The sequence below is a fragment of the Onychostoma macrolepis genome, chromosome 23 (genome assembly GCF_012432095.1).
Source record: "Onychostoma macrolepis isolate SWU-2019 chromosome 23, ASM1243209v1, whole genome shotgun sequence".
Lineage (NCBI taxonomy): Eukaryota > Metazoa > Chordata > Actinopteri > Cypriniformes > Cyprinidae > Onychostoma > Onychostoma macrolepis.
The window spans coordinates 8,251,379-8,275,099 of NC_081177.1; the positions used below are offsets into that span (position 1 = coordinate 8,251,379).

The window sequence follows — 23,721 nt, forward strand, 5'->3', positions numbered from 1 at the left end:
TCTGCCTCACAGCTTTTGGCTCTAAAGAACAAATGTTTGAAATGTCGTGGTTGGGTTGGCTTCAGTGTTTAGACATTTCTGTTTGAACATCCTCTTAGCAGTACTGCACGACCCGAGTTGAAAATGACACATTTATAGCAATCTGTCAGCAACAAAGGGCATAATTGAAATATGAAAATATATAATATGAGCAGAACAAACTAGTGTGTGAATTATACTTTAAACAAATCACTTCAATGGGCAATTACATATGTATTTACAAATGTATAAATATGTTCCTGTGTATATATGGCTGTTCAGAATTAAACACCAGCTTACTGAATAATATGCACTATACACTGCATACTAGTGTTTCTTAAACATAAAGCATCGACTAACATTTCAAACATTTATATGCTACATTAACGTCATGCAGGTGACCTTGCGGTTGGGTTTAATTCAGTGAGTGGCCTCCAGTTTTAATGAAACTCTTTTAAAATTGCTTTTGTAATCCATTTGTCTTAATTCTTGGCAGTCCAATCAAATAAGAGTACACACAAAAGTGGTAAAAATCATGGCTGATATTATGGTTCACTCATCATATTTGGAAATGGAAGGTTGGGGGCGAAACACATTGCATTATGGGATCCTCACGTGCTCTTTTGCAAATAAAACCTTTTGTCAAATGTAGTATGTCATCTTACTATGTGATGCCAGAAAGTGCCAAAAAACTATTCCAAAAAGCTGAAATCTGGTAAATAATCAGGATTTATCACAATAAATCAGAGACAACTATTTAAAATGGTTCCAAATGAGGCCTATTTTGTACTTTTCACTTTAAATGTATGAATATTGACCCTTAGTTTTCTTGGTATATTTAATTTAAGATTGGCTTTTGCTCTGGAAGATGCTAGCTTATTTAACCGAGTGTTAAAAGCGACCTTAACCCAGCACAGTATGAAAAGCCTTGAGGAGAATAACGTGACGCTCTGAACTCCATGTTCCAGCTACTCCTACAACCACAAGAATTCGTCAGCAGTTTGCTGGGCGATTAGCTTTTTTTCCCCTGCACGCTCCCCATTGTTAAGAGTACATCTTTTTGTCAGTGAAACAGGAAAGAGTTTGTCAGCAAAATCACAGCTCCTGGAAAGGACTAGGTGGATCCTGTCCTTGACCTCTCTTCATGTGTGGGTCCAGACCTCACGGAGGCCCCGGGTAAACTACAGCGACCTCAATTCTTTCAAAGTTTATCAGTTACAATAAAAATAGTAGCTTATCATGAGCTATATAAATAAATACTAATTCAATTTAAATGATTAACACATTTAAAAAAAAAGATATAATTTATATTTTTTTTATTATAAAAAATGCTATATTAAAAAATATTAATAACACAAAGCCATACAAAAATATTAATAATATAATTAATAGTAATAAATAATAAAATATTTTACAGTTTATAATGTACATAGTATATTAACAAAAAAACAAAAACAAAAGATTTACTTTTTGTGTGATTTTATAGTTTTTTATGACTATTATGCAGAAATGTGGACAAACAATATAAGTCCAAATGTTGTCTGAAACTGTATACAAACTTCATGTACATGTAAATGTTGACTCAATTTCTTTTTCACCCAAATTATAAGAAAAAATGTTTTTATTGTACTTAGGAATGCACATTATTGGTAATTACAGTCGTTACATGCATTATGTGAATACAATGTAACAACTTGTCTTAATGTAACATGTTAAGGTGTTAAAACAGCTCTAAAAATACCATTTAAAATACAACTATTATGGACATACTGGAATTGTGCCTACTGGAATTGTACAAAGCTAAAATGAATAAATAAGAGAAACCGTGTTTTTGGAAATCTCTGAAAAATATATTTGGTCCAAACACTGATTTGCAAAATAAATAAAATGCAACAATAAGGCATTTCATACTAAATCAGCTCAGTGTTGCTAAAGTATTTCAACTACAAACTACAAAAAGTCCTCTTTTCTGCATTAAGGCTAACTGCATAAAATAGCTCAAATAAGAGAAAAGAAGAGTGTGTGCTCCATCCATCCATCCATCCATCCATATAAACAGTCAGCATTCAATTCATAATATTACTTTAATCTAGACCCTTAACGTACACTTAAGGTCACCGGCTTGTCAGTTTGTGTGTTTTTATTTGTTTTTTTTATCTTATCCTCCTCACAACATTCTAGTGCTGCATATATCAAACGAAGCTAGCATGCACTTAAAGCATCGCACAACTTGAGTTTCTGCTATTCCTCCACAAGCGGTTAAGGCGACGGTTTTTCTCTCTGCCAAGCCAAAGTCCAAAGAACGAGAGAGAACACACCAAGAACAAGTTATGTCACTGCTACAGGTTTGGAGTTTTATCTCCTTAACAGATTAGGCGATGTTCCCATGTTTTGTAGGTTATGTCATAAAGCGATTCATGCGAATCTAGTGTTATTTATTTGTGAATACATCCTTAATGAACGTAGCTGTAGTGTGGATGAGACATATCGTGCTATGTTATGAAAATATGAAGCACAATGTGAAAAAATATGAAGAGACGCTAAAAAAAAACACAACGTATGTGATGGCGGCAGATAGAAACATGTTGAGTGAATCTGACAAAAAAATAAAAAATACAATTATATTTTGCTTTAAAAAAAAATTAAGCCTATTAAACACCATTAAGAATTTTTTTATTCGGACTTTATTTTTAGAATAAAACACATTTCCCCTCCAAATTCTCCTAATAATTCAAAACAAATTTATATACACATACAAAATATAAGAGTATATACATACACACACACACACATGGAATATAGAAAATTATTAATAAAAATCTAAAATAAGAAATACTTCCATTTGTTATATAAATAATATTAATAACCTAATAATTGAACCTAACCTAATAATAATTTTATTACGAATTACTGTATTGAGTACTATTGTTGTCTGTCTGTGTGTGTTTATGTAAATATATACCTAATATATGAAAGAGAGAGAAAAAAAAAAAAAAAAAATCGAAAATAAGAAATAATTTCATACTCAATAATACAGTTCTTTTTAAATACAATTATTATTAATACATTTATTTTCTGCATGTGTGCGCGTGTGCATAGACATGCGTTGAATTCAATTTAAAAAGTACTGTATTATTGCAATGACAATCACAAAAAAAAAAAAAAAAAAACATCTGGACATATTACAGTAATGAGGCAAATGTGTTTTATTGTCATAAAAATAGTGTCACAATGAAAAATAACTTAATAGTCCTAAAAAATAGACCTAATTTCTTTATGCAAAATATAATTTTGGGGGGTTTTGGGGTGAAGCGTGACCTTAAAGTGTTGCTAAAGATATCCAGAAGTGGTTACGCAAAAATGTTGGAGATGAATTCACGGAATCGTTTGGCATACTGCTCTGGATGAACCGTAGATATTTCAGCACCAGCCTGAAAGGAAGGAACAGGATGAGTCATGTTTTTATAACCTCCTAGAACTCAGAATTAAGCAAATTATACTGGACGAGTGCGCATTAAAACTGTTTTTCCACTCACGCCATGTTTAACGGTCTTCGCAGCGTGGGCAGCTTTCTTCTTCGTGTCGTACTGCGTCAACACATCAATGAGGCCCATGAAATACACCTCCCTCTGCGGCGCTCCTGGAATCCAACACAAACACACATCACCTCCTTTCCCGCTTCCCTCTTCCATACATGCTAGCCGCATGTGGTTTCCCCTCCATATCCTCAACTTCCTCTCCGGTTTACCAGCCGCAACTTACCTGGGGCACTTTTGACAGCGTATACATCAACGTAAGGGTCAAATTCTCCAGGTCCCAGGGGTTTGAAGGAGTTCATGTAACCGGCGATGCCCTCCGGCGACGTGCCGTACGAGCCCACCTGCGCGGCCGGAGCAAGGCCGTTCTCGGGATCAGTGTCATCTTCACAGCTGGGCTCCTCGGCCTCCTCTTCCTCCCGCTCGCCACGTGCCACATCATGGATGCCTAGCAACAGGCTGTAGTCCATTATCTTCAGCTTCACCAGGAACTACAAATCACAGGAGCATGAAGAGCAGGGATTTTACAACCTTTTAAACGTCACCGTGACATTTTTAAAAAGTACTACAAGTTTTCACCTCTACATCTCGGTTTAGCTTCTCCATAATCTTCTCTTTCTGCTCTTCTGTCACGTACACCTTCTGCATGTTATTTCTGAAATCCATGTCTTTAAAAGTCGGCAGCTCTTTCACCTGCATTAGAAGAAGCAGGAATGTCTGAATTGTGTCTTATGTTGCATTAGGTAACTTTGAAAAATGATCTGGATTGGCGTCCTACCTTCTCTTTGTCACTAGCCTCACGATCTACCAGGGAACCCTGAATAAAACACAATGCGTGAGTGTATTTTTCATTAAATGTATCAGCATCAGATGCTCGAACATGATTTGTTGTATCAGTCTGTGTTGTACATCAGTGCGATCACACCCTCTTGTGGCACAGAATCAAAATAGCAACAAACAAGACCGTTAAGGCCTATTTATACCAAAAGCAAAACTAAAGAAACCCTGGCCATTCACATAATTACTAATAGATATAATTATAATACCATAAACATTATGATGATTATTTTATTATGATATACACTGCAGTTGTCGGAAAGGTTTTGTTTTTAGATTTTAAAGATGCATTTAATATTTATATTTATGCTCACTAACTTCACATTCAAAGAATCCTGAAAAAATATATCATGATTTCTACAAATATATTAAACAGCACTACTGTTTTCAACATTGATAATAATAATTCTTTCAAATCTGCATATTAGGATCATTAAGATTATAATTTCTGAGTAATAGCTGATGAAAATTACAAATATATATATAGGAATAAATTACAAATATATATATATATATATATATATATAATAACACGTAAAGCAGTTTTTTTTTTATTATATTTCACAATAATACTGTTTTACTGTATTTGCCATCAAATAAGTGCAGTCTTTGTGAGCAGAAAATATATATATTTTTTTTTAAATGGCATAAATATAAAGCAATATAATATAAAGTAAATATACAATACTTAATAATAATAATAATATTATATAATATAGCATTAGTGATTAATTTTAAACAAACAGCCATTGTTTCCATGTTGTTCGAAAATGTTAAATGTGGAAAAAAAAAAACCATTTTGATACAAAGTTGGATCAACTCCCTGAAAAAGACAACAAAGTGAATCATAGAAATTAATCAAACTTCAATAAAAACAAATTTAAACTAATACAGCAACAAAAAAAAAATTACTGAAATATCAATAATTTTATTGAAATGATTTACTGACAGTTTGAATTGATTCATGTAAATTAATCAGTCATTAACTATCCCAACATGCCTTTAAAGTGTAAATGAAAAAAGATGCTACTAGTGTAGTCTTATACATACACACTACTAATAATAATCACTTTTAAATTATTTTAATTATTATCATTCTTAAATTTTATACTGTCATAAATATACGATATTGCCTATTCTACAAGATGGAAAAAACCCTTGTCCTCACTGAATTTCATCCATAAAGCACCGTTTCCATTTCCAGCTCTGAAAGTGCAGCCCAGCACTCAGATCCTCAAATAACTGGCACATCTGAGATACTATTCATGAACTACTCATCAATCATGTCCACCTAAATCTCTTAAACCAGGTCTAAGGGGATGTGCCACATGATTTAGGTGCTGTTTGCTTATTGCTCGACAAGTTAATGAGGTGTGCAAAGACTAATATCAGCCATGCTATGAAAAGATCAGCATCACAGTCAAAACAATCCTGAAGAAACAGCATCTCATCTCAGCGGCGAGGAACGCTTCCTACCTTCAGGTCGTATTTCCTGTGGACAACGAGTCTGTGGCTGAACATGTTCCTCATGACGATCAGGTACGTGTCCTCGCTCTCCACCGTAACCCGGTACATGCCCAAAAACTGAGGGAGGAGTGTACTGCCATGACACTTCACTATATGCTGCGAGGCACAAAACAAAAGCAATCATATTGTGGGAGCTTCAACCATAAAGTTTAATGTTTAATTCAATGGCACATAGTTTATAACCAATGAACCAACTTTGAGTAGCATATGGTATCCAATACCAAACAAGCCCACGGGTTTAATAAATTACAGTTTTTTTTCCCCCGTCTGCATCACTGCACATCTAGACTAACTTAAAATCAGCAGTGCTGAACTAAAACTGCATGGAATATGAAAGAAAATGCATGTTAATAGTACTTTAAAAACAAATATTAGCTTATAATTTAACATTTAGTAAGAAATGTATCATTATAGACTCCTGGATATGTGTTAGTGCACCCTCAGGACATGTTGTGAATATAAAGGAAATGCAAATGCAGAAACACAATCTTGATTAAGATCTGCTCATTCAGCTACAATGGAAACTGAGAAACACACTCACACATACTTATCTCATGGCTGTCACGGCACTGTAAACAAGACTCAGGCACTCAAACACTAGGCTAACCCAATTCTTACAAGAGCGCAAACAGCATACATCTAAAAAAAAATTTATAATAATAATACGTTAACAAATACATGCTCAAAAGTATGGGGTCAGTAAGATTTTTTCATGTTTTTAAAATAAGTCTCTTATGCGCACCAAGACTGTGTTAAATACAGTAAAAATAGTAATATTATTACAATTTAAATAACTATTTTCTATTATAATATGTTTGAGAATGATATTTATTTCTGTGATGCTAAGCTGAATTTTTTTTAGCATCATTACTTCAGTCTTCAGTGTCACATGATCCTTCAGAAATCATTGTAATATGCCGATTTGCTACTCAAGAAATATTTCTTATTATCAAATGTTGCAAACTTTTTTTTTTTTCACAATTCAAGCTCAAAAAAGCATTTATTTGAAATAGAAACCTTTTGTAACATTATGAAAGGCTTTACTGTCACTTTTAATCAATATATTGCCTCCTTACTATATAAAAGCTTTTTTTTCCCCAAAACAAAAAAAATAAAAAAAATAAATCCACCTGACCCCAATCTTTTGAACTGTAGGTGTAGCCATTATTCGACACATAAGAAAGATCATCATTCATGGAGGCCGCCATGTTGAAATCCCATGACCTAATATTTCTCTCACTCATGCCTTATTTTCAGACAATTTTAGCTGTGGCCTAAATGAGCTATTCATGACAAAAACACCTTTGAATATAATAACACCTATAATAACAACTTTATCATGATGCTGTATGCATGCCAATAGGTGTATAAAATCTAAGACTACCACTGTATCGGCCATAAACAACTTACTATACCTTTAAATAACCACACAAAACAACAAAAGCTCATTGTCAATCATAAAAAGAGAAATTTACCTATTTTAAGGAAGTGTGCATGTAACATGAAAATGACTTCAGTGACTGAACAAGTTTGTATAACATTGTAAAGAGGAAATGACCAACCCCAACTGGGCAATCAAACAAAAATAGCTAGAGTCTGAATTCTTTTGTCTGATCACTTCCCCAACACAAGCAACCTTGTGTAATATGTAAGCTAAAGTCATATACAATTCAAATTAAAATACGAATGCCTGTCATACGATGTGTCTGTATTGTTTGCAACCTTTTGAAGCTAAAGTTTAATTAATAAGACAGTGCCTCCAAACAATGTGGTTGGCATTCTAGTTTATGGTGGAAAAGTTATGAATTTCATTGAACAGATCACAACTTCTAGAATCATATTTGTATGTAAATACCAATGTGCATAAGAGACTCTTTCATGAAGGATACAGCAGTTGAACAGATATTAACTATCTCATTTGATATGGTTTGAATTAACCGTGAATGTGTTGTGAGATACCTGGTGATACTCGGACAGAATGTTATGCATATCAGCTACTTCTTCACTGGAGATCTGCTTTACTATCAGCGTACGGTCATAGGACGTGAAGAGAAGACCTTCTCCCTGTCCATCGCCTCTCATGGGAGCACTGCGAGCCAGGGACACCTGATGGAAAACATCCATGCATGCAAGCACAAAAATTCAGATCACATTTTGCAGTAATATTATATTACATCCAATAAGAAAAGAAATAAAACACTTTCAATCAACGGATGCAATGCACAAAATGTTTGTCACCTGATAGTCAAGATCTTCAATTCCAAATCGCTCCCTGAGGTTCCTGAAGACTTGCGGACAGTACTCCTTAAATTTAAAATGGCCTGGAAGATTCTCTCTGTGAGGTACAGAAGGATCATATTAAAACTCTTTGATGTGGCTGTTCTGCAGAAAAAGCTGCCAATTACACTCTTTCACCGTCAGTACAAGAATTCATCAAGCATGTCCCTGCTTATAAGATCAATAAGCACAGTACAATGAAAATCTGTGTAAAATAATGATGTGCTTTTGATAAATACTTGTTGAAGAGATGATTGTTCACTTTAATTTTGGTGTTGGCTTTGAAGTCGTCCGGGAGCAGCATGACGGGCACTGGAACTTGATTCAAATCATTTATCTGGAAAAACAGAGTGGGAAAAACTACTTTTTTGCATCTGAAATGAACTTTGCACTTGCAGATTTTCCATATCCTAACGGCGAATGACTCGACGCTTGTATATACACCCTCTTCTAACACATACCATTGCATGAAGACTTCCCAGTCTCCCAATTATGCAACATCTAAATGATTCATAGCACATAAACTCTCCCTAAAAGCAATTATTCTTAAAGGAATGTTTGCATGATTCCTATTGGAATTTCAGTCATAATTTTTAAACACTATAATCTGCATAATTAGTCGTGGATTTTGTCTAAATAGTTTTGCAAGCAACATATAAATGGAAAAGACAAATTTAAGATACTAAAAGCATACATCTCCAAAAATGATTTTCTCTACAACAGTTACTCACATGAACTCTGACTCATTTGCCAAACGGCTCTTTCGAACAGTCTCAAAGAACCGTTTAAAGCAATAATTCACTGATTCGTTTACCTCGTGACGTTACATCATCATACGGTGAATTTAATATCATCTAAAACGTTCAATCAAGGTAATACATAGGCTACTTACATTATGTTCAAACCGTTTTATTTTCGTATGTATAATATGGGTGATTATATTTAAGCAATTTATTGCATATGCGATTCAAATCACTAAAACAAAGTCGTAGAACCTAAATATGATTTGCATTTCAATTAAACAAAACAAAATAATGGCTAGAATCGGTTGAACTGATTTAGACCGATTCAGTCCGATTCGCCACAAATCGTGTTGTGAACCATTTCAAAGATTCGACTCAAAAGAACGATTCGTTCGCAAATCGGTAGCAACAGTTGTAAATCCGCCGCGTGCAATCAAACGAATGTACCCGGTTTGCGTGTGACCTCGTGCCAAAACCTATATCAACAACAGTACACGCTAATTTTATTAACATTACCATGCATAATGCATTTAAAGGCCTCAAATCCCCAATATGCGTGCTTGCAGCTAACTGTTAGCTTATAAAATGGCAGTTGTGATGTAGGAAGTTAAGTGAATCATATACCGCCTTACCGAATGATTAACGCCCCACATGAACACGCTGAGCATCGGGTCGCTCGCCCGGAACACTTTCACCTTCTGCTGCACGAAATGTTTCTTTTTGGTCTTGGTTTTGGGGGCGAGCATGACCATCGGGCTGGAGGCGCTGCCGGTGTTACCGAGGGACGCCATCATCACGGTCACTCCCCTGTAACACAGCGGTCTATTTTCCTCTCGGATCCGCCTCCCTCTGTTCCTGCTCCGGTTCCTCTAGCTGACAATCAAAGTCGATAACAACACAAGCGCTACGCCGAGGAGGCCGGTTTTCCGCCGTGTTTGCAGGCCCAGATGGACCGATTCTTCGTGGAAGTGAACAACACTAGGTTGCTGAAGTGTGGCAGTGATCCAGATGCTCCTCCCACAAGTTCAGAGGAGCAGCTCTTGATATATTGTGACAGCAAGAATGTGTGTCAGACTCTCACCTGAGTGTAGCCTACCTACGTCACGTGGTTTGTGACCGTACAGGTGAGATGAGACCGTGAAAACATCAATACTAACCTGACCATAACTATAATATTTCGTCTGACAAGTTCCTGCGGTTGACATAACTGACATGTCCGAACGAACCGTTGTTTTGAGGTGGATCTTTTCAGTGATTCGTTTGAACCGGTTCAAAAATACGGTTCGTTCACGAATCGGTCCTAGCGCGAGCATGAACCGAACTTACGATGGGGCGAAAAGAATATAGTTTTATCTACATTAATAGGCTACGTTGTATTTAGCCTAATTAAAATATGCGAAAAATGTTCAGCCAGAAGATAACTAGTTAATTAAGATAATCAGAAGGTTCTATAAAAAGAATTGTTCGAAAGAACCGATTCGCGGAATTGAGTCGGTCCGTTCCCTTAAATTGTGGGGCAAATTTACCTTAACTAAAGAAAGACCTCGAGCCGTAATTAGCAGGGGTGCTTTTCCCAAAAGCATCCTTAGCTATCTATAGTGGTAAGTTCCATTGAACTCTAAAGACGGAACTTTTTGGGAAACGCACCCCAGAATGTCAGTACAGACTTGGGAGTGGACTTTTGACTTTTGGGCCTGTAAAAATTAATGCGTGAAATTAGAGGAATCACGCAGCAACACCCTGGCAACCACCCATGCCATCCTAGCGTTGTCAGTGTTTACACAGGCAAGCCCAACTCACATTTTCCTCAAATCTGTCTAAATTAGTCTATTTGCCATTGTCCTAGCAATAGCAGTGGCGTCTGGGAAGCCGGTTTGAAAATTAATTATTTACAGTTTAAAAATTCATATCACATGCAGTTTTGAGAAGTAACTAGTTACATGTAACTAAATTATGTAATTTAATTACAAAATAAATGTAATAATAATGTAATCAAATGAAAATAAGTAATAAAATGTAATAAACTGTAATCAGTTACATTTAGTCAGTTACAGTAAATTACAGTTACTGAGAAAAAATGTGTAATTAAATTACAGTTACTTATGAAAATGTTAACAATTACAAAGGGGGTTTCATCTGATTTTTTTCCCCCCTCACACACCCACAAACAGATTTAACTGATTTCTTTCATAAATTGCAGTGACTGCTCTAAAATGTGAGACACCAATGTTTCAGGAGTTTAGGACACAGAAAAGGACACATGCTTATTCTATAACTGTTTGCTATTTGGATTTATGCATATGCTTTATTTTTAAAATTAATTGTTTTGTTTTTTCAAGCCATTGTTAGATGCCAGTGTTTCCTGTCATAGCTATGCAAGTATTTGATTTCAAAAACAGTATCATAGCTACTAAACTTTTTCTTGTTATGGTTTTAAATATTTAACCTAAGAATTATCTCAAATTAATTCTGATTTTGTGGTGGCTGTGCTTTAAAATTAAATGAATATAATCTTAATGAAAGTGATGAAGGATTTCGAAAGTGACAGTAATCAGTGTTGAACTACTGTAAGGTTAACCCTGCCTCTTTTGCATGTTTGTAAATGATTAACAGTTGAAAACATTACAAATTTAGAAAAGTAGTCAAAAAGTAATCAAATGTAATAGTTACACTACTTATTACATTTTAGATACAGTAAATTGTAATCTGTAACCTATTACATTTTCAAAGTAACCTTCCAAACACTGATCAAATATATCAAATGTGGGTAAAAATACTGTTTATATATGTGGTTATTTCTTCCTCTGTAGATTGTATATTTTGGCTCTCTTGATTTGACACAGCGAATAATATATGCATACAAAAATGTAGCTTACGTTACTGAGCGAATAAATTCTCCAAGTCACAGTGATTCAAAGTAGGGCATGATGAAAGCACAGACATATGCTATATTCTGCTATATGTTGTTACCTTGGAAACAAGCATATGGATTGTTGTGTGAGTATACATGTGCATGAATCTGTATTGGCACAAAAGCTCCAGCACAAATATTTAATCTTTGCCTTATATTCATGAGAATTAGATGTACAAATAGCATTATATGTAACCACTTGGCTGATATAACAAGATGTTATACCCCGATAAAGCATAAAGTTATTCTTAGTAAACAAAATCTGCTCTGGGCTTGCAAAAATGCACAGTCACCATAGCTCAGTACGCACAAGGCAATATTTGTATGTGACATTTGTATGAGCATATGGCTGTATTTTTGCAGCCAACAGCAGCATCTGCTCTTTCTTGTTGCCTTTTGCTAATTCATCGCTTCGTTTTTTTTTTTTTTCAGTTGTGCATGGTTTGATAGTATTCATAATTGATCATATTCAATTTCATGCATGTGGGTTTCCAAATGAGATCCTGCAAAAAGTCAGTCTTTATATTAACATATGCATTTATTTTTCTCTGTATCCGTTTATTTTTTTATTTTTTATATAACTTGCACACGTTATATATATATATTTTTTTCCAATGGGCTCCTTTTCAAGGGCCCACAACTACTGGCACATATATTGATACAACAAAATCAGTGTGAGGTACATTGATCAGACATTATTTTGTGCACTTTTTCTCAATGCATTTTGGGAATGAGAAAACACAGAGTTCTGAACAAAATACCCAATATTGAAATATTGAAAATTAAGCGATATAGTAACACTTTCCAATACTGAAGGATCAACATAAATAATGACATAAAATAATACAAATTATATAAAAAAAACACATGTACAGCAGTAAATGCTCTTAAGGGTGTGTTCAAATTGTATTTTTGTTTTTAATCCCTCTTTATGGTGACACCAACGCATGGCGCTCACTCTCTTAGCAAATAAAATAAGCTCTGTTTTGACAATGAAAAAACTGCTGACAATATAAAAATACATGGCATTGTAGTTCATTAAATAAATCAACAATTTATATATATTTTATATATATATATATATAAAATAGCATATTGAAATATATAAAAATATGCCTAACAACTTCTCGAAAAAGGTAACAGCCATCAGCATTCAAGAATATTCCACCTCATGACACAACCAACCACGATAACCTCACTTATGTACAAATAATCCACGACGTGTGTTTGCGGTCAGTGTCGTATGAACGAAAAAGGAGTACTTCCCAAATGTGCACATTATGATAGCGTTTAGATGTCGATTACATGACAATGTGTACGATTCAAAAGTATGCAAGTCTTTGAGGAAAAGATTCAAGGAAATTTAGCAATACTCCAGAATAAATTAGACGCGAAGGTATATTCCGTTTTCATTAGTATAGTTTAGTCAGTGTATCATTGGAGAAGGGGAGAGGGGACGTCACCCCATCTTCTTAATAGTTAAACAGCCCATTGAGAAACAAACATACGTAGGAGTTGTGGCCAGGAATTAAATACCTCTCTGTAACAGCTGACCTATCCCAACTTAAGCTCATGTGGTGTAGTGGTCATTTTTTCTGTGTTCTGATGCTGTTTATTCGAGTTTATGGCAGTGAACGTGGTCTGGACGTTCTGAGTGAGGGCCCGTTCCCATGTGAAGTGGTTTATCCCTGGTGTGTCCTGGTCAGGCAGTGTCTTGCACCAAGCTGAAGTCATCCCCTCTCCCTGTACCCCTCCTCTTCCTCCAGGCTCAGAGCTGTGGGGCCGTCGCTCCCCTCACTCTCCATCACATGGTAAAATGCCATCCTCCCCGGCACGTGATGGCACGGTGTTGCCCATCTCGTCGACGCACCAGCAGTGGCCACGCTGCATGCCCTTAGAAGACCGACACTACAAGACAACAAGAGATTGTTCTGGCTTTGGTACGTCGAAGGTTGTCATTCGCAAAGTAAAATTGCTCATAATGGTGACCTTCGGATATCCAAACTTCCTCCCTTAGTTCATTTATTAAAGCGAACTTCCACAAGGAAGTATTACTATTACAAACCCAGAAGAACTAACAATAAGAGTAAACAGTGATAAAATAATCCTTCTCGTTCATTATTATTATTAAATGTTAATGTTACCAAGCCTTTTTTCCTTATCAATAAAGCCACTACATTTCCATTTGATATTGATTTAGTTAACAAGTACCTGCTTTTTCCTGTAGAACCCACGAGTGTCACAGTTTGGGATGTAGATGTCACGATCGGACTGGAAAATGGTGAGTTCGAGACCTCGCAAGACAGTGTTGAGCAGCTTACGACATGGAGCCTGGTGAGGAAATGTTGAGAACAAAATGTTGAAATGCCACACGTCATATATTTGCTTAAGAGGCATTTTGATCATTCCATTCCATTCTCTTCTGGCACCGATTGTTTTGTATATAGCGCAAGCTAGAGATACACAAATGAGTTTGGTGTAACAATATAAAATAATAAGTATATTTAATTATATAATTATTATAAAATCGTAAGGTTTTCAGGATCTTAAAACTAGAGTTCCACTTTAATTATTCAGCCACAATCTGACCTGTCTTTAACATTTAATATTAAATTATATAAAACAATTAATAATGAAGCATAATGAACCCCTTTTTTTTTACCTTGGTCTAATGCTTAGATTGCAAGCATTAATTGTAGAAGCCATGAACCAAAAGATAGACTCACCTTGTCTATTTCACCACTATTCGAAGGATGTGACCCTGTGAGAAAAAAGGGACATTAATACTGAATTATGACTCTGCATTTTTGAGAAAAAGACATTGAAACCTATGATTCGACTAAATTAACATGTTTGGCTGTGATTTAAGAGTATATGTTGCTTGATTTGGGTTATTTGTTCTGGACAAAACCCACATTTTTAGAGAATAGTTCCTCAAATCATTCTTATAAATTGACAATATAGGCTCTCTTAAGTTGCAATGACTGAAAGTAAACAGTAGATGGAGACTGCATGACTACATTTCACCTGCTACACGAAATGACACTGTAGGAATGTGGGTGACACTGATATACACTCAAGAACACACACACATACACTACTCTTGCTCTTTATCCCCACTGTTTTTCCTCTTTATTCTGCTTTGAATAGTACTGATGTCCATATGCATGGCACAGTTGCATAGACTGTCACATAACTACACACACACACACACACACACACACACACACACATCTATACTCATATACAACCCTTGCACATTCATCCAAATGGCCATTATTACAAGTGATCTTCATCATGCGTATTTACGATGTGCGAAAGCCTCAAATCACAGAAATGCCTTTACACCCTGCAGGAATTTACAGCCATCACATGCAAACCAGCAGCTATTCCCGGCACTTTATGCACATGTCCTTGGTTCAGTTACAGTTTTGTCATCCTACCAAGCCTCTGATATGGACACTGCAGCACAGCGGCTTGCCAGCACATCCGTGGAACCTGAAATGCATCCTCGAGCTATTTCGGCGTGGTACTTAAAGCAGATTAGCCATCGCATTTTCTCACCGCATGCGGCACGGCGAGATGCCGGCGAAGCTACGGCACGGAGGAAGGGACCGCAAAGGCATCCGCTGGCTGAAACTCTTACCTGTGGGGCGGGGCCTCTCGGTGGGACTGGTTCTGCTCTGTTTGGCGCAGAAGCCTCTGCCCTGCAGCAGAGCCTGAAGGGGGCTGTGTTCACGTGGAGGGGGCACGCATCGAAGCCCCTTGGCGCAGCTCAGGGTGTAAACCCCGCAGGGCTCCCCTGACGCCAACACGGTGGTGCTGGGCGCCCCGGCCGGGTCCCTGGAGGCCCGGCCCGCGCCCGAGGGGTTCCCGTCTTTGCAGGTCAGGCAGTTTTTGTGGGGGCCCAAGCGACCCGCCAAAGACCAGGATCCACTGTAGATGATCAGCAACAGGACAACGGGCGTCAAGTTGGAAAGAAAAGACATCTTGCGTCCAGGTCTCAGGTTCTCCATGCTCGGTTGTGTCGTACGTGGCTGATGCTATTTCTGGAAGTCTGTTTCTCTTTCCCCTCTCTGTTTCTTTGCTCGCTTTTCAGCTTGGTGAGGCTGCGAGCCGGGAGTCCCCTGCAGTGCCAGAGGATACAAACCGAGAACGAGTGAGAAATGGCAAGCAGCGGCTTTTAAAGATCTGAAAGGCGGTGATAGAGAGCGAGAGGGAGAGAGCACAGTTATGACACCTTCAGGGGCTGGGACTGAGAGACAGAGAGAGAGGGAGAGAGAGAGAGGGAGAGAGAGAGAGAGGGAGAGAGAATGTGTAAGGGGGGGTGGAAAGAAAGAGAGAGAGAGATTATTTTTCCTTTTAGAAATCATCAAGCACTGCTCCAGCTTTCCCTCACCCATTATTGTATCTGGAAACATTCCTTTGCCCAGGATACTTACTCTGGCTATGATGGTTACTTTTTCTGCATCATCTGTGAAAATGTTAGAGCATTCTAGTAATCTTTGCCATGGTAACAATGAAGGCGAGGGATTCCATTTCTCTGCCGACTACGGTAATTTGCTTGTGGGAGAGTCGCACCATTAACCCTGTTGCTTCTAAGAATGCTAAAAAGATCAGCCACTTCATAGAAGTCAAGCTTTTTCATGTAGCATTGTAGTATTAGTTACTTTTTGAACCTTTTCATGATCTTTCAGTTGCAGAAAAACTACTTATTAAAGTTGCGATGAAACTGAAGTGGTGACGGATCTTTTCTTCTGTATTGTGACATTCTTCCGATCATCAAAAAAGACAAAATGTGGAGCAGGGATTTGGTTTGAGGTTCAGTTGATTGGATGTTGAGATGGGCTTGGGGTTGGCATTCGTCACGAAAGCTACGAATTACCAAGCCAAAAAGTTTTTAAAAAATGACACTTTTATGGACCAAGCATTCACAATAATATCAACAACATGTTAAGTTGTGACGCAAGAAATTTCTTAATCCAAGCCTCTACTTGTTTCAGTTGAGAACACTCAATCTCAGCACTATTCATATATTTAAACAAAGCTTTTTAAAAACTAAAGGTATAAATTACAGTCTCCGGGCTCACAGTGTCCTGGACACCAATATTTCAACGATTCATAAAAGATTAGTCGCTGTTTGATCAGCTGACACTTCTTTTTTATATATATATATATTGGGTGGAAAGAGGGGGGCGGGATTGGCAAAGGACCTAGAAACGGGAATCGAACTCGGGTCGCCGTGAGCACAGTTGTGCTATATATCGGCATGCTAACCACTAGGCTATCGGTGCCAACCATCTGACATTATTGTATGGAGATGAAGCTTAGGATCATGATTTTTCAGTGGTATGTTGCTTGCTTTTGGGATCTGATAGAATGTTAGGACCCGTTGATACGTGACTTCAGACTTAACAACACTCTTAAAAATAAAGGTGTTTCACGATGCCAAAGAAAAACCTTTTTTGTCTAAATGGTTCCATAAAGAACCTTTAATATCTGAAGAACCTTTCTGTTTCACAAAAGGTTCTTTGTGGCGAAAGAAGGTTCTTGAGATTATAAAAAGGTAAGGAAGAGATGGTTCTTTAAAGAACCTTTGACTGAATGTTCCTTTGTGGAACCAAAAATTCTTCTATGGCATCGCTGTGAAGACCTTTTAAGCCCCTTTATTTTTAAGAGTGAAGCGGATTGAACAAGCACCTGAATTGAGAACGTTGCTTTATTATGGAGTGATTCAACCAACGATGATTCTGCCCCTTAATAGTTTATTTTGGAGAAGGGAGTGTGTGGAAAATTGGGGCAATGTTTTCGCTGGAATGTACACAAGACGATATATGCCAGCAGCTAATAATGCAATCCATCAGCCTCGTCAACCAGATAAATCTGATCTCTTTGGAGGACTTCATAAAGTTCAGAGTTGTGCTTTGGCCCAGATACCATTAATCGAAAGTTTATGAGTTGTCTTTTCGTGCCGAGAAGTCTCGGAGTGCTTTTGTTGAAGACGATGAAAATTCCATACAGTGGCCAAGGGGTTTATACCAACTATATTTACCATCAGGATGCACCAAGCAGATGTGTCTGATGGGGTCTCTTACATGCAAAAGCCTGCTTTCAGGTCACACCCAGCTGAAGGGGTCCCATAAGGACAGAGTGGTGTTTATTTGTTGTTGTCGTGAAGCGGGATGAAAGTTAAGATGTCAAAGATGGGCTGGTATTAGTACAGAAGGCAAACAGGATTTAGATGTTTATCTTACGATATTGACATGTGTGGTCATAGTTCTCTTTAACACAAACACGTTTGCCTTCCGAGTCTCGGTTTGTGCCGCAGAATAGATCTGTTTATCGGTTATGAACACCATTGAACAATCCCGATTTGATAGGCCAGGCATACTATAGCTATTTACCACCACAGAAACCACAAAATGTTGGAGTGTTCCTTGTTTGGGGAGAAGTCGGCTGGCTGATGTTCTCTTATTAGAGTTGATTAGTCTTGGCAAAGACCGCAAAAATCACCTGCCGTTTGACATTCCCATCCGTGCCACAGCACGACCCCGTTCTCTGTTTCCACATGTTCTGGCTGGAGAATGTTCCAAGAAGCATGCCAAACCGATGGGGTCTCTCTGTTTCCAGATTCACCAGATTACACGGTTTTCCTCCTCATCTATGTCTGCAAGTCAGAGTTCGATGGTTCCGGCTCTTATGTTTCTTTTTAAACTTTTCTGCTTCCATTTGTCAGCAGTTTCTCAGTGTAACTTACACCAAAATTAAGATGCATGCATCATCCTGTCTTTCAGATGTTATGGCCCATTCGCTTACAGTACATTTAACTCCTGCAGTCATTATGAATCACCGTTATAAGGGGCCTTTAGATTGTGACAAATGTTCTGTAACCCACTTTTCAGCTGTGTGAGGTAATAGAGTGCCAGACCGTTTTAATAGACTGAAAATATGTCCTCCGAGTGAATGAAAAATGGAAATAGTTAACATGTGTTAATAATGTAAGTATTTGTGTCACTTCATTAAATGACTTCATTAAATGGAATACTTGATTCTGATTGAAATGATGTATAACTGACCACTCATACAGGATGGATGTCTTTCTTTAATATTGACAAGTAATTCAAATCAATATTTTATATAATTTTTAAATGTAGCCTGACTGTATGTAGTCACCTAAATATAGCCATAACTGTATTTTAAATAAAAAAACGCACGATTCTAGGACGATAACTTATTATATATTTTATCTATAAAATAGGACCCAACTGTCTGTGTGTGTGTGTGTGTGTGTGTGTGAAGATAACGTCTTGAAAAAGAAAAAAATATATATACTTTGTTTTATTCATGCTATGTAAAACTAGTCAAAAGCCGAACTTAAAAAACCCTGGGACTCGCTGCTAAGTTTCTCATTGGTCAAACGCCTGTCAATCAACTCTGTGACGCCTTTCATTGGTGCGCTGCGTTCATTCCTCGACTGACGCCATTCAGGAAGAGCCGCTCTCACTTCTGCGAAGTTTGTCAGGTAGCTTAGCTAATGGAGTCGATAGCTAGAAGTAAACATAAGTGGCCTTAGAATGTTATAACCTCTTACCCACTGATGTACATAAGGTACGTACACAACGACATAATATTTAGATACGTTACACTGTAATGACTGTAGATATTTTAGCAGTTCTGTAATTTTTGTGTTTTATTTCGAATAACGTAAGGCCTCAAAGCTAATAATTTGTTAGCTATGGAAGGTGATTAGCAGTGACTGAAACTAACCTGCTAGTACGAGCTATTGCATCTGTTACTTAATAATTTTTTCCTCTTCTGTGTCAAATGTGATACAAACTTTCCTTTAAACATACAAATATTATTTAAATTGTACGCTGTTATAACAGAAGTTAGATAATAGTTTATTGTTGACACTATATGTAGCATTGATGTTTCTTAGTCAGTATTTACATAGCCAGGTGCTTTTGTCTGGACTTCTGTCTGTCCAACTTTTTATGAGAAACAAATAACATCTGTATCTGTTGCTAAGTGCTGTAGTAGGTGCCACCATGTGATTGACATGATAATTATGACAATCTAGAATTATCTTGTCATATCCTGGGTGTATGAATGACAGCTGAGACGTAACATCTATTAAGGCCTTTTAGACTCTTGGATGACTCCTTATAGTAGTCATTTATTGCATGTGTGTGTGTATAGCCCAAATATGACAATAAGGCCCTGTGATAATGAAAAATGTTTTGTAGATGATTGATACTGGCGAACTTTATACATTTGATTCAAGATAATGAAGTATTTAGTGCTGAGTGATGTTCATCTTATAGGAGGGGAGATAAATATGCATCCCATTTCTGAACCATTGCACACTTCAGAGCAGGGGATCTCAAACTTTTTTTTAATGTCAGCTGAGAACCCAATATGTTAAATATTTGCTTAGCATCCACTGAGATTTTAATCAATATTTCAATAATTTAATGACACATTCACATGTACATGGTTTCTTTTATGACAGTTAGTGGTCACATGACTTGCAAGTAAACTTAATCTTTGTGTTTTATTTTTTTATAATGTATATATTTTAATTTTTTAAATACCTTATGTATGGGGCTGCACGACTTGGACAGAAATTATATTTTGTCATATATTGTGATGATTTCAGTGATACAGTTTAGTAAGAGTAAACGGTAAGCTGGACTTGAAATAAACTCAAACCTCTTTTTAGTTCTCATTCACACTGGTGTTTTAGGAACCCAACCAAATAGAATATAATAATGTTAAGCTTGATAATAATTTAATAAGTACTATTATTAGTTTTAACTGTAGTTATAACAAGAAAAGATTGAAATATATTACAATTATTCTGTAAAATAAAACTTTAATTTACAGGTACATTAGTAATTATAATGTTATCTTATTTTACACTAAAAGTTAAAATACTAATAATTATTAGGCTTTACTTTTCAAACATTCAAAACTTTAAGCTTGCCTTGTAACATTTCAAACCCTCAAGATTTTATTTTGGAAAAATACTGGTGAACGGTTTTAAACTTTTATCCACAAAAATGCTGCGAATATGTGAATAAATTGAATCTAGCACACTTTGTGTTACAAAATGCATGTTAAGCTCACAGCATATACATATGGAGTTTGTGAGAATCAGAATTGAATTTGAACCGATTTGATAACGCAAATTTCCAAGATATGCAAGTTGCAATTTCAGTTTTATTACAATTAATTGTGCAGCTCCATTTGTTCATTTTAATTTTACATTCAGTATAATAGCTAATTTTCATCTTCTCATGAACTCCTCTTTGGGAAACTCTGCACTGGTAGTTAAAAAACTAAATCATGATTTAAAACATGACTAAAAGTTGTTATGATCCACAGTTGATCCACAGTTGTTATGCCAGTTTGTGAACAGCAGGTCTATCATTGCTTCTACTTCTTGTGTCTTGAATGAGTTGCAAATCTCAGATGCTCAGTCCAAAACCTTTGAACCTTACGGCATCTGTTTTCCACTCCACAGACCTATGAGATGGATGATATCAATTTACACTACAGATTCCTGAACTGGCGGCGCAGGATCAGAGAAATCAGGGAAGTCCGTGCTGTTCGTTATCAAGAGCGATACAAACGAATGTTGAAGAATGGAGACACGCTAAGGTAGGCTTGCCCAGCGAGTGACCTTCGCTCTGTTCTTTTTCCAATGTGTTCGGAAATCGGCTCCTGGCCTGTGTTGACCCCCCTAGTTTGTATGGAAAATTTCTCCACTGCTTTTCATTTATCCTTATTTATTTGTATATTTTGAATTGCTCAACCATCCACCCCCATCGATATCAGTGAGCGTAAAGCATTGTGAGTGCGTGTATTTGAGCCACTAAAGACGTAATCGGCCTTGACTCACTTGACCTCACTGATTGAAACAATTATAATTTCAGAGAACGTCAGTGGCTACTTGTTTTTATTTGATCAGAATAAGGATGAAAAGCAAACTCCATCCGTCGGAAAAATAAACAGGCCTTGCACATGTGATGTTGTAATTCATCTATTCTTAAATGCGAAGTCTCCAGCATTTTCAGAATTAATTTTTATCGGTTTGTTTGTCCAGTTTTAGAATTCAAAGAGTGCAAAAAATGTGTTCGCTGACTTCAAAGGAATAGTTCACTCAAAAATATTGTAAATATGTATATTGAGTTTTTAATTTTTTTTTTTAAAGAGATTCTTATACTCACCAAGGCTGCATTAATGTGATCAAAAATACAGTAACAGCAATATTGTGAAATATTATCTCAGTTTCAAAGAAATGTTTTTGTTTGAATATATTTCAAGATGTAATTTATTCCTGTGATGCAAAGCTAAATTTTCAGCATCATTACTCCAGTCACATGATTCTTCAGAAATAATTTTAATATGCTGATTTGCTGCTCAAGAAACAATTATTGTTATCAGTGTTGAAAATAGTTGTTTCTGAATATTTCTATGGAAACATTTTCCAGGATTCTTTGATGTATAGAAAGTTCAAAAGAACTGTGCTGAAAATCTGTGCCGAATAAAAGTATTAATTTCAAAAGAAAAAAAATGTCCGACCCCAAACTTTTGAAGGGTAGTGTGTAGATCTCTCTCTGTATATATACATATATATATATATGTATGTATATGTGTGTGTGTGTGTGTGTGTTTGTGTAGATATTTTATTTAATTCATTTTGGAACAGTATTTTTGGCTGAACTACTCCTTTACATAGCATTTTGCTCTACATTTTATGATGTCTTTAGTTCAAGTAGTATTACTGAAGATCAGTAGCATTGACAGCTCTGTGACAACTTGATCTTTCTGAATTACCTCTGGCTTGAATCCTTAGAAAATGAATTGCTGTTTGGTCTCCAAAAGCAGGGCTCTCACCCGTATCATTGTGAAACATGTAGAAACACAACTGAACGTGATTTCAACAGCTAGTCCACACATCACTGGACATTTTAATAATGTACCTATAGCAACAGTGCTCTGGTTATTAGAGATTAAGCTTTTTATTACTTCCCTGCTGTAGTTACCAAGGGAACTCTGATGAAGTTGGCTGCTACGTGGCTCCACGCCCCTTATCAAAGGGAAACTGTTACTTCGAGGTAAGCAGCACACCTATGTTGTCAGGTTGCTAAAAACATTAGAATCATTTCAACACCCTTTCTATTGCCTTTGTTAGGAAATCCAGTCACCTAAGTACTAATAACTTTATGTAACTGTATGCACACAGATGTCAAGTGATTTCAACTATTTTAACATAGTGTGATTTTGTAGATTTCCTGTATTTTATGCCTCAGTCACACTTTTTTTTTTTTAAATGTTTTTAATTTTCCAAATGTTTGACTTGCATCTTGTCTTTTGTCATTCATTTCACAGCAGTTTGAACTAATCAGCATACCATGTTTTTGTTTTGGGTTTTTTTTTTGGAAAGAAAATGAGCTTTCAGAAGTGAATGCTGTTTGAAAAACTTAGTAATCAAGATCTTTTATGATACTTTTGATAATTATTAACATGGCACAATTCTGTCCGAGTTCAAATTACTAACAAATGTATGGTTGTCAGCAACCACTTCCAAGAGCTGCTGGTAATCTGTTTTTAAAATGTTTGATGCTTCCTGTGTCCGTGCACATCACAATAGACACTGCCCTTTGAGTTGATATGCTCAGATAGCACCGTTACCTCTCTAGCAACTTTGCCATAAAATGCAGTTTGGAAAAGAAGCTCCCAGGTGATTTAGTACCGGAAAACTCGCAGGGATTGGGCTATAAATTAGTCTTTGGGAGAGGGCAAGCGTTATTTAATTTATGGAGCGCAGCAGACGCTGCCTGGATGTGTATCTGAGGCAGGAGAC

General features: G+C 36.6%; 2 protein-coding genes across 5 annotated transcripts in view; one reads left to right on the top strand and one right to left on the bottom strand.

Annotated features, from left to right (window-relative positions):
- Positions 1-1,621: 1,621 nt before the first annotated feature.
- On the bottom strand, positions 1,622-9,739 carry pip4k2ca (phosphatidylinositol-5-phosphate 4-kinase, type II, gamma a). The gene is made up of 10 exons (XM_058762286.1): positions 9,571-9,739; positions 8,435-8,532; positions 8,157-8,253; positions 7,878-8,024; positions 5,868-6,014; positions 4,333-4,371; positions 4,134-4,247; positions 3,781-4,045; positions 3,555-3,658; positions 1,622-3,449 (listed from the first exon to the last, which is right to left on the bottom strand). The coding sequence occupies exons 1-10, from the start codon at positions 9,730-9,732 to the stop codon at positions 3,369-3,371; spliced, it is 1,254 nt and encodes a 417-aa protein (XP_058618269.1). The 5' UTR covers positions 9,733-9,739; the 3' UTR covers positions 1,622-3,368.
- A 184-nt stretch (positions 9,740-9,923) lies between these two features.
- The window catches only part of spryd3 (SPRY domain containing 3), a 52,000-nt gene continuing 38,202 nt past the window's right edge, over positions 9,924-23,721 (top strand). The window contains exons 1-5 of one of the 4 annotated variants that reach the window (XM_058762283.1): positions 9,924-10,062; positions 13,616-13,789; positions 14,077-14,183; positions 21,376-21,512; positions 22,897-22,972. In XM_058762283.1, the coding sequence (XP_058618266.1) occupies positions 13,666-13,789; positions 14,077-14,183; positions 21,376-21,512; positions 22,897-22,972 (444 nt within the window). In that variant the 5' untranslated portion in view covers positions 9,924-10,062; positions 13,616-13,665. Of the gene's footprint in view, positions 10,063-12,348; positions 13,790-14,076; positions 14,184-19,270; positions 19,458-21,375; positions 21,513-22,896; positions 22,973-23,721 lie in introns of those variants that run through there. The other 3 variants (XM_058762282.1, XM_058762284.1, XM_058762285.1) reach the window with 3 other exon arrangements.

Coding starts and splice junctions, on each gene's coding strand:
- pip4k2ca (XM_058762286.1), bottom strand. CDS start 9,732: ATGATGGCGTCCCTCGGTAACACCGGCAGCGCCTCCAGCCCGATGGTC. Junction 8,254..8,434: donor AACAATCATCTCTTCAACAA/GTATTTATCAAA, acceptor TGTACCTCACAG/AGAGAATCTTCCAGGCCATT. Junction 4,372..5,867: donor ACAGGAAATACGACCTGAAG/GTAGGAAGCGTT, acceptor TGTTTTATTCAG/GGTTCCCTGGTAGATCGTGA.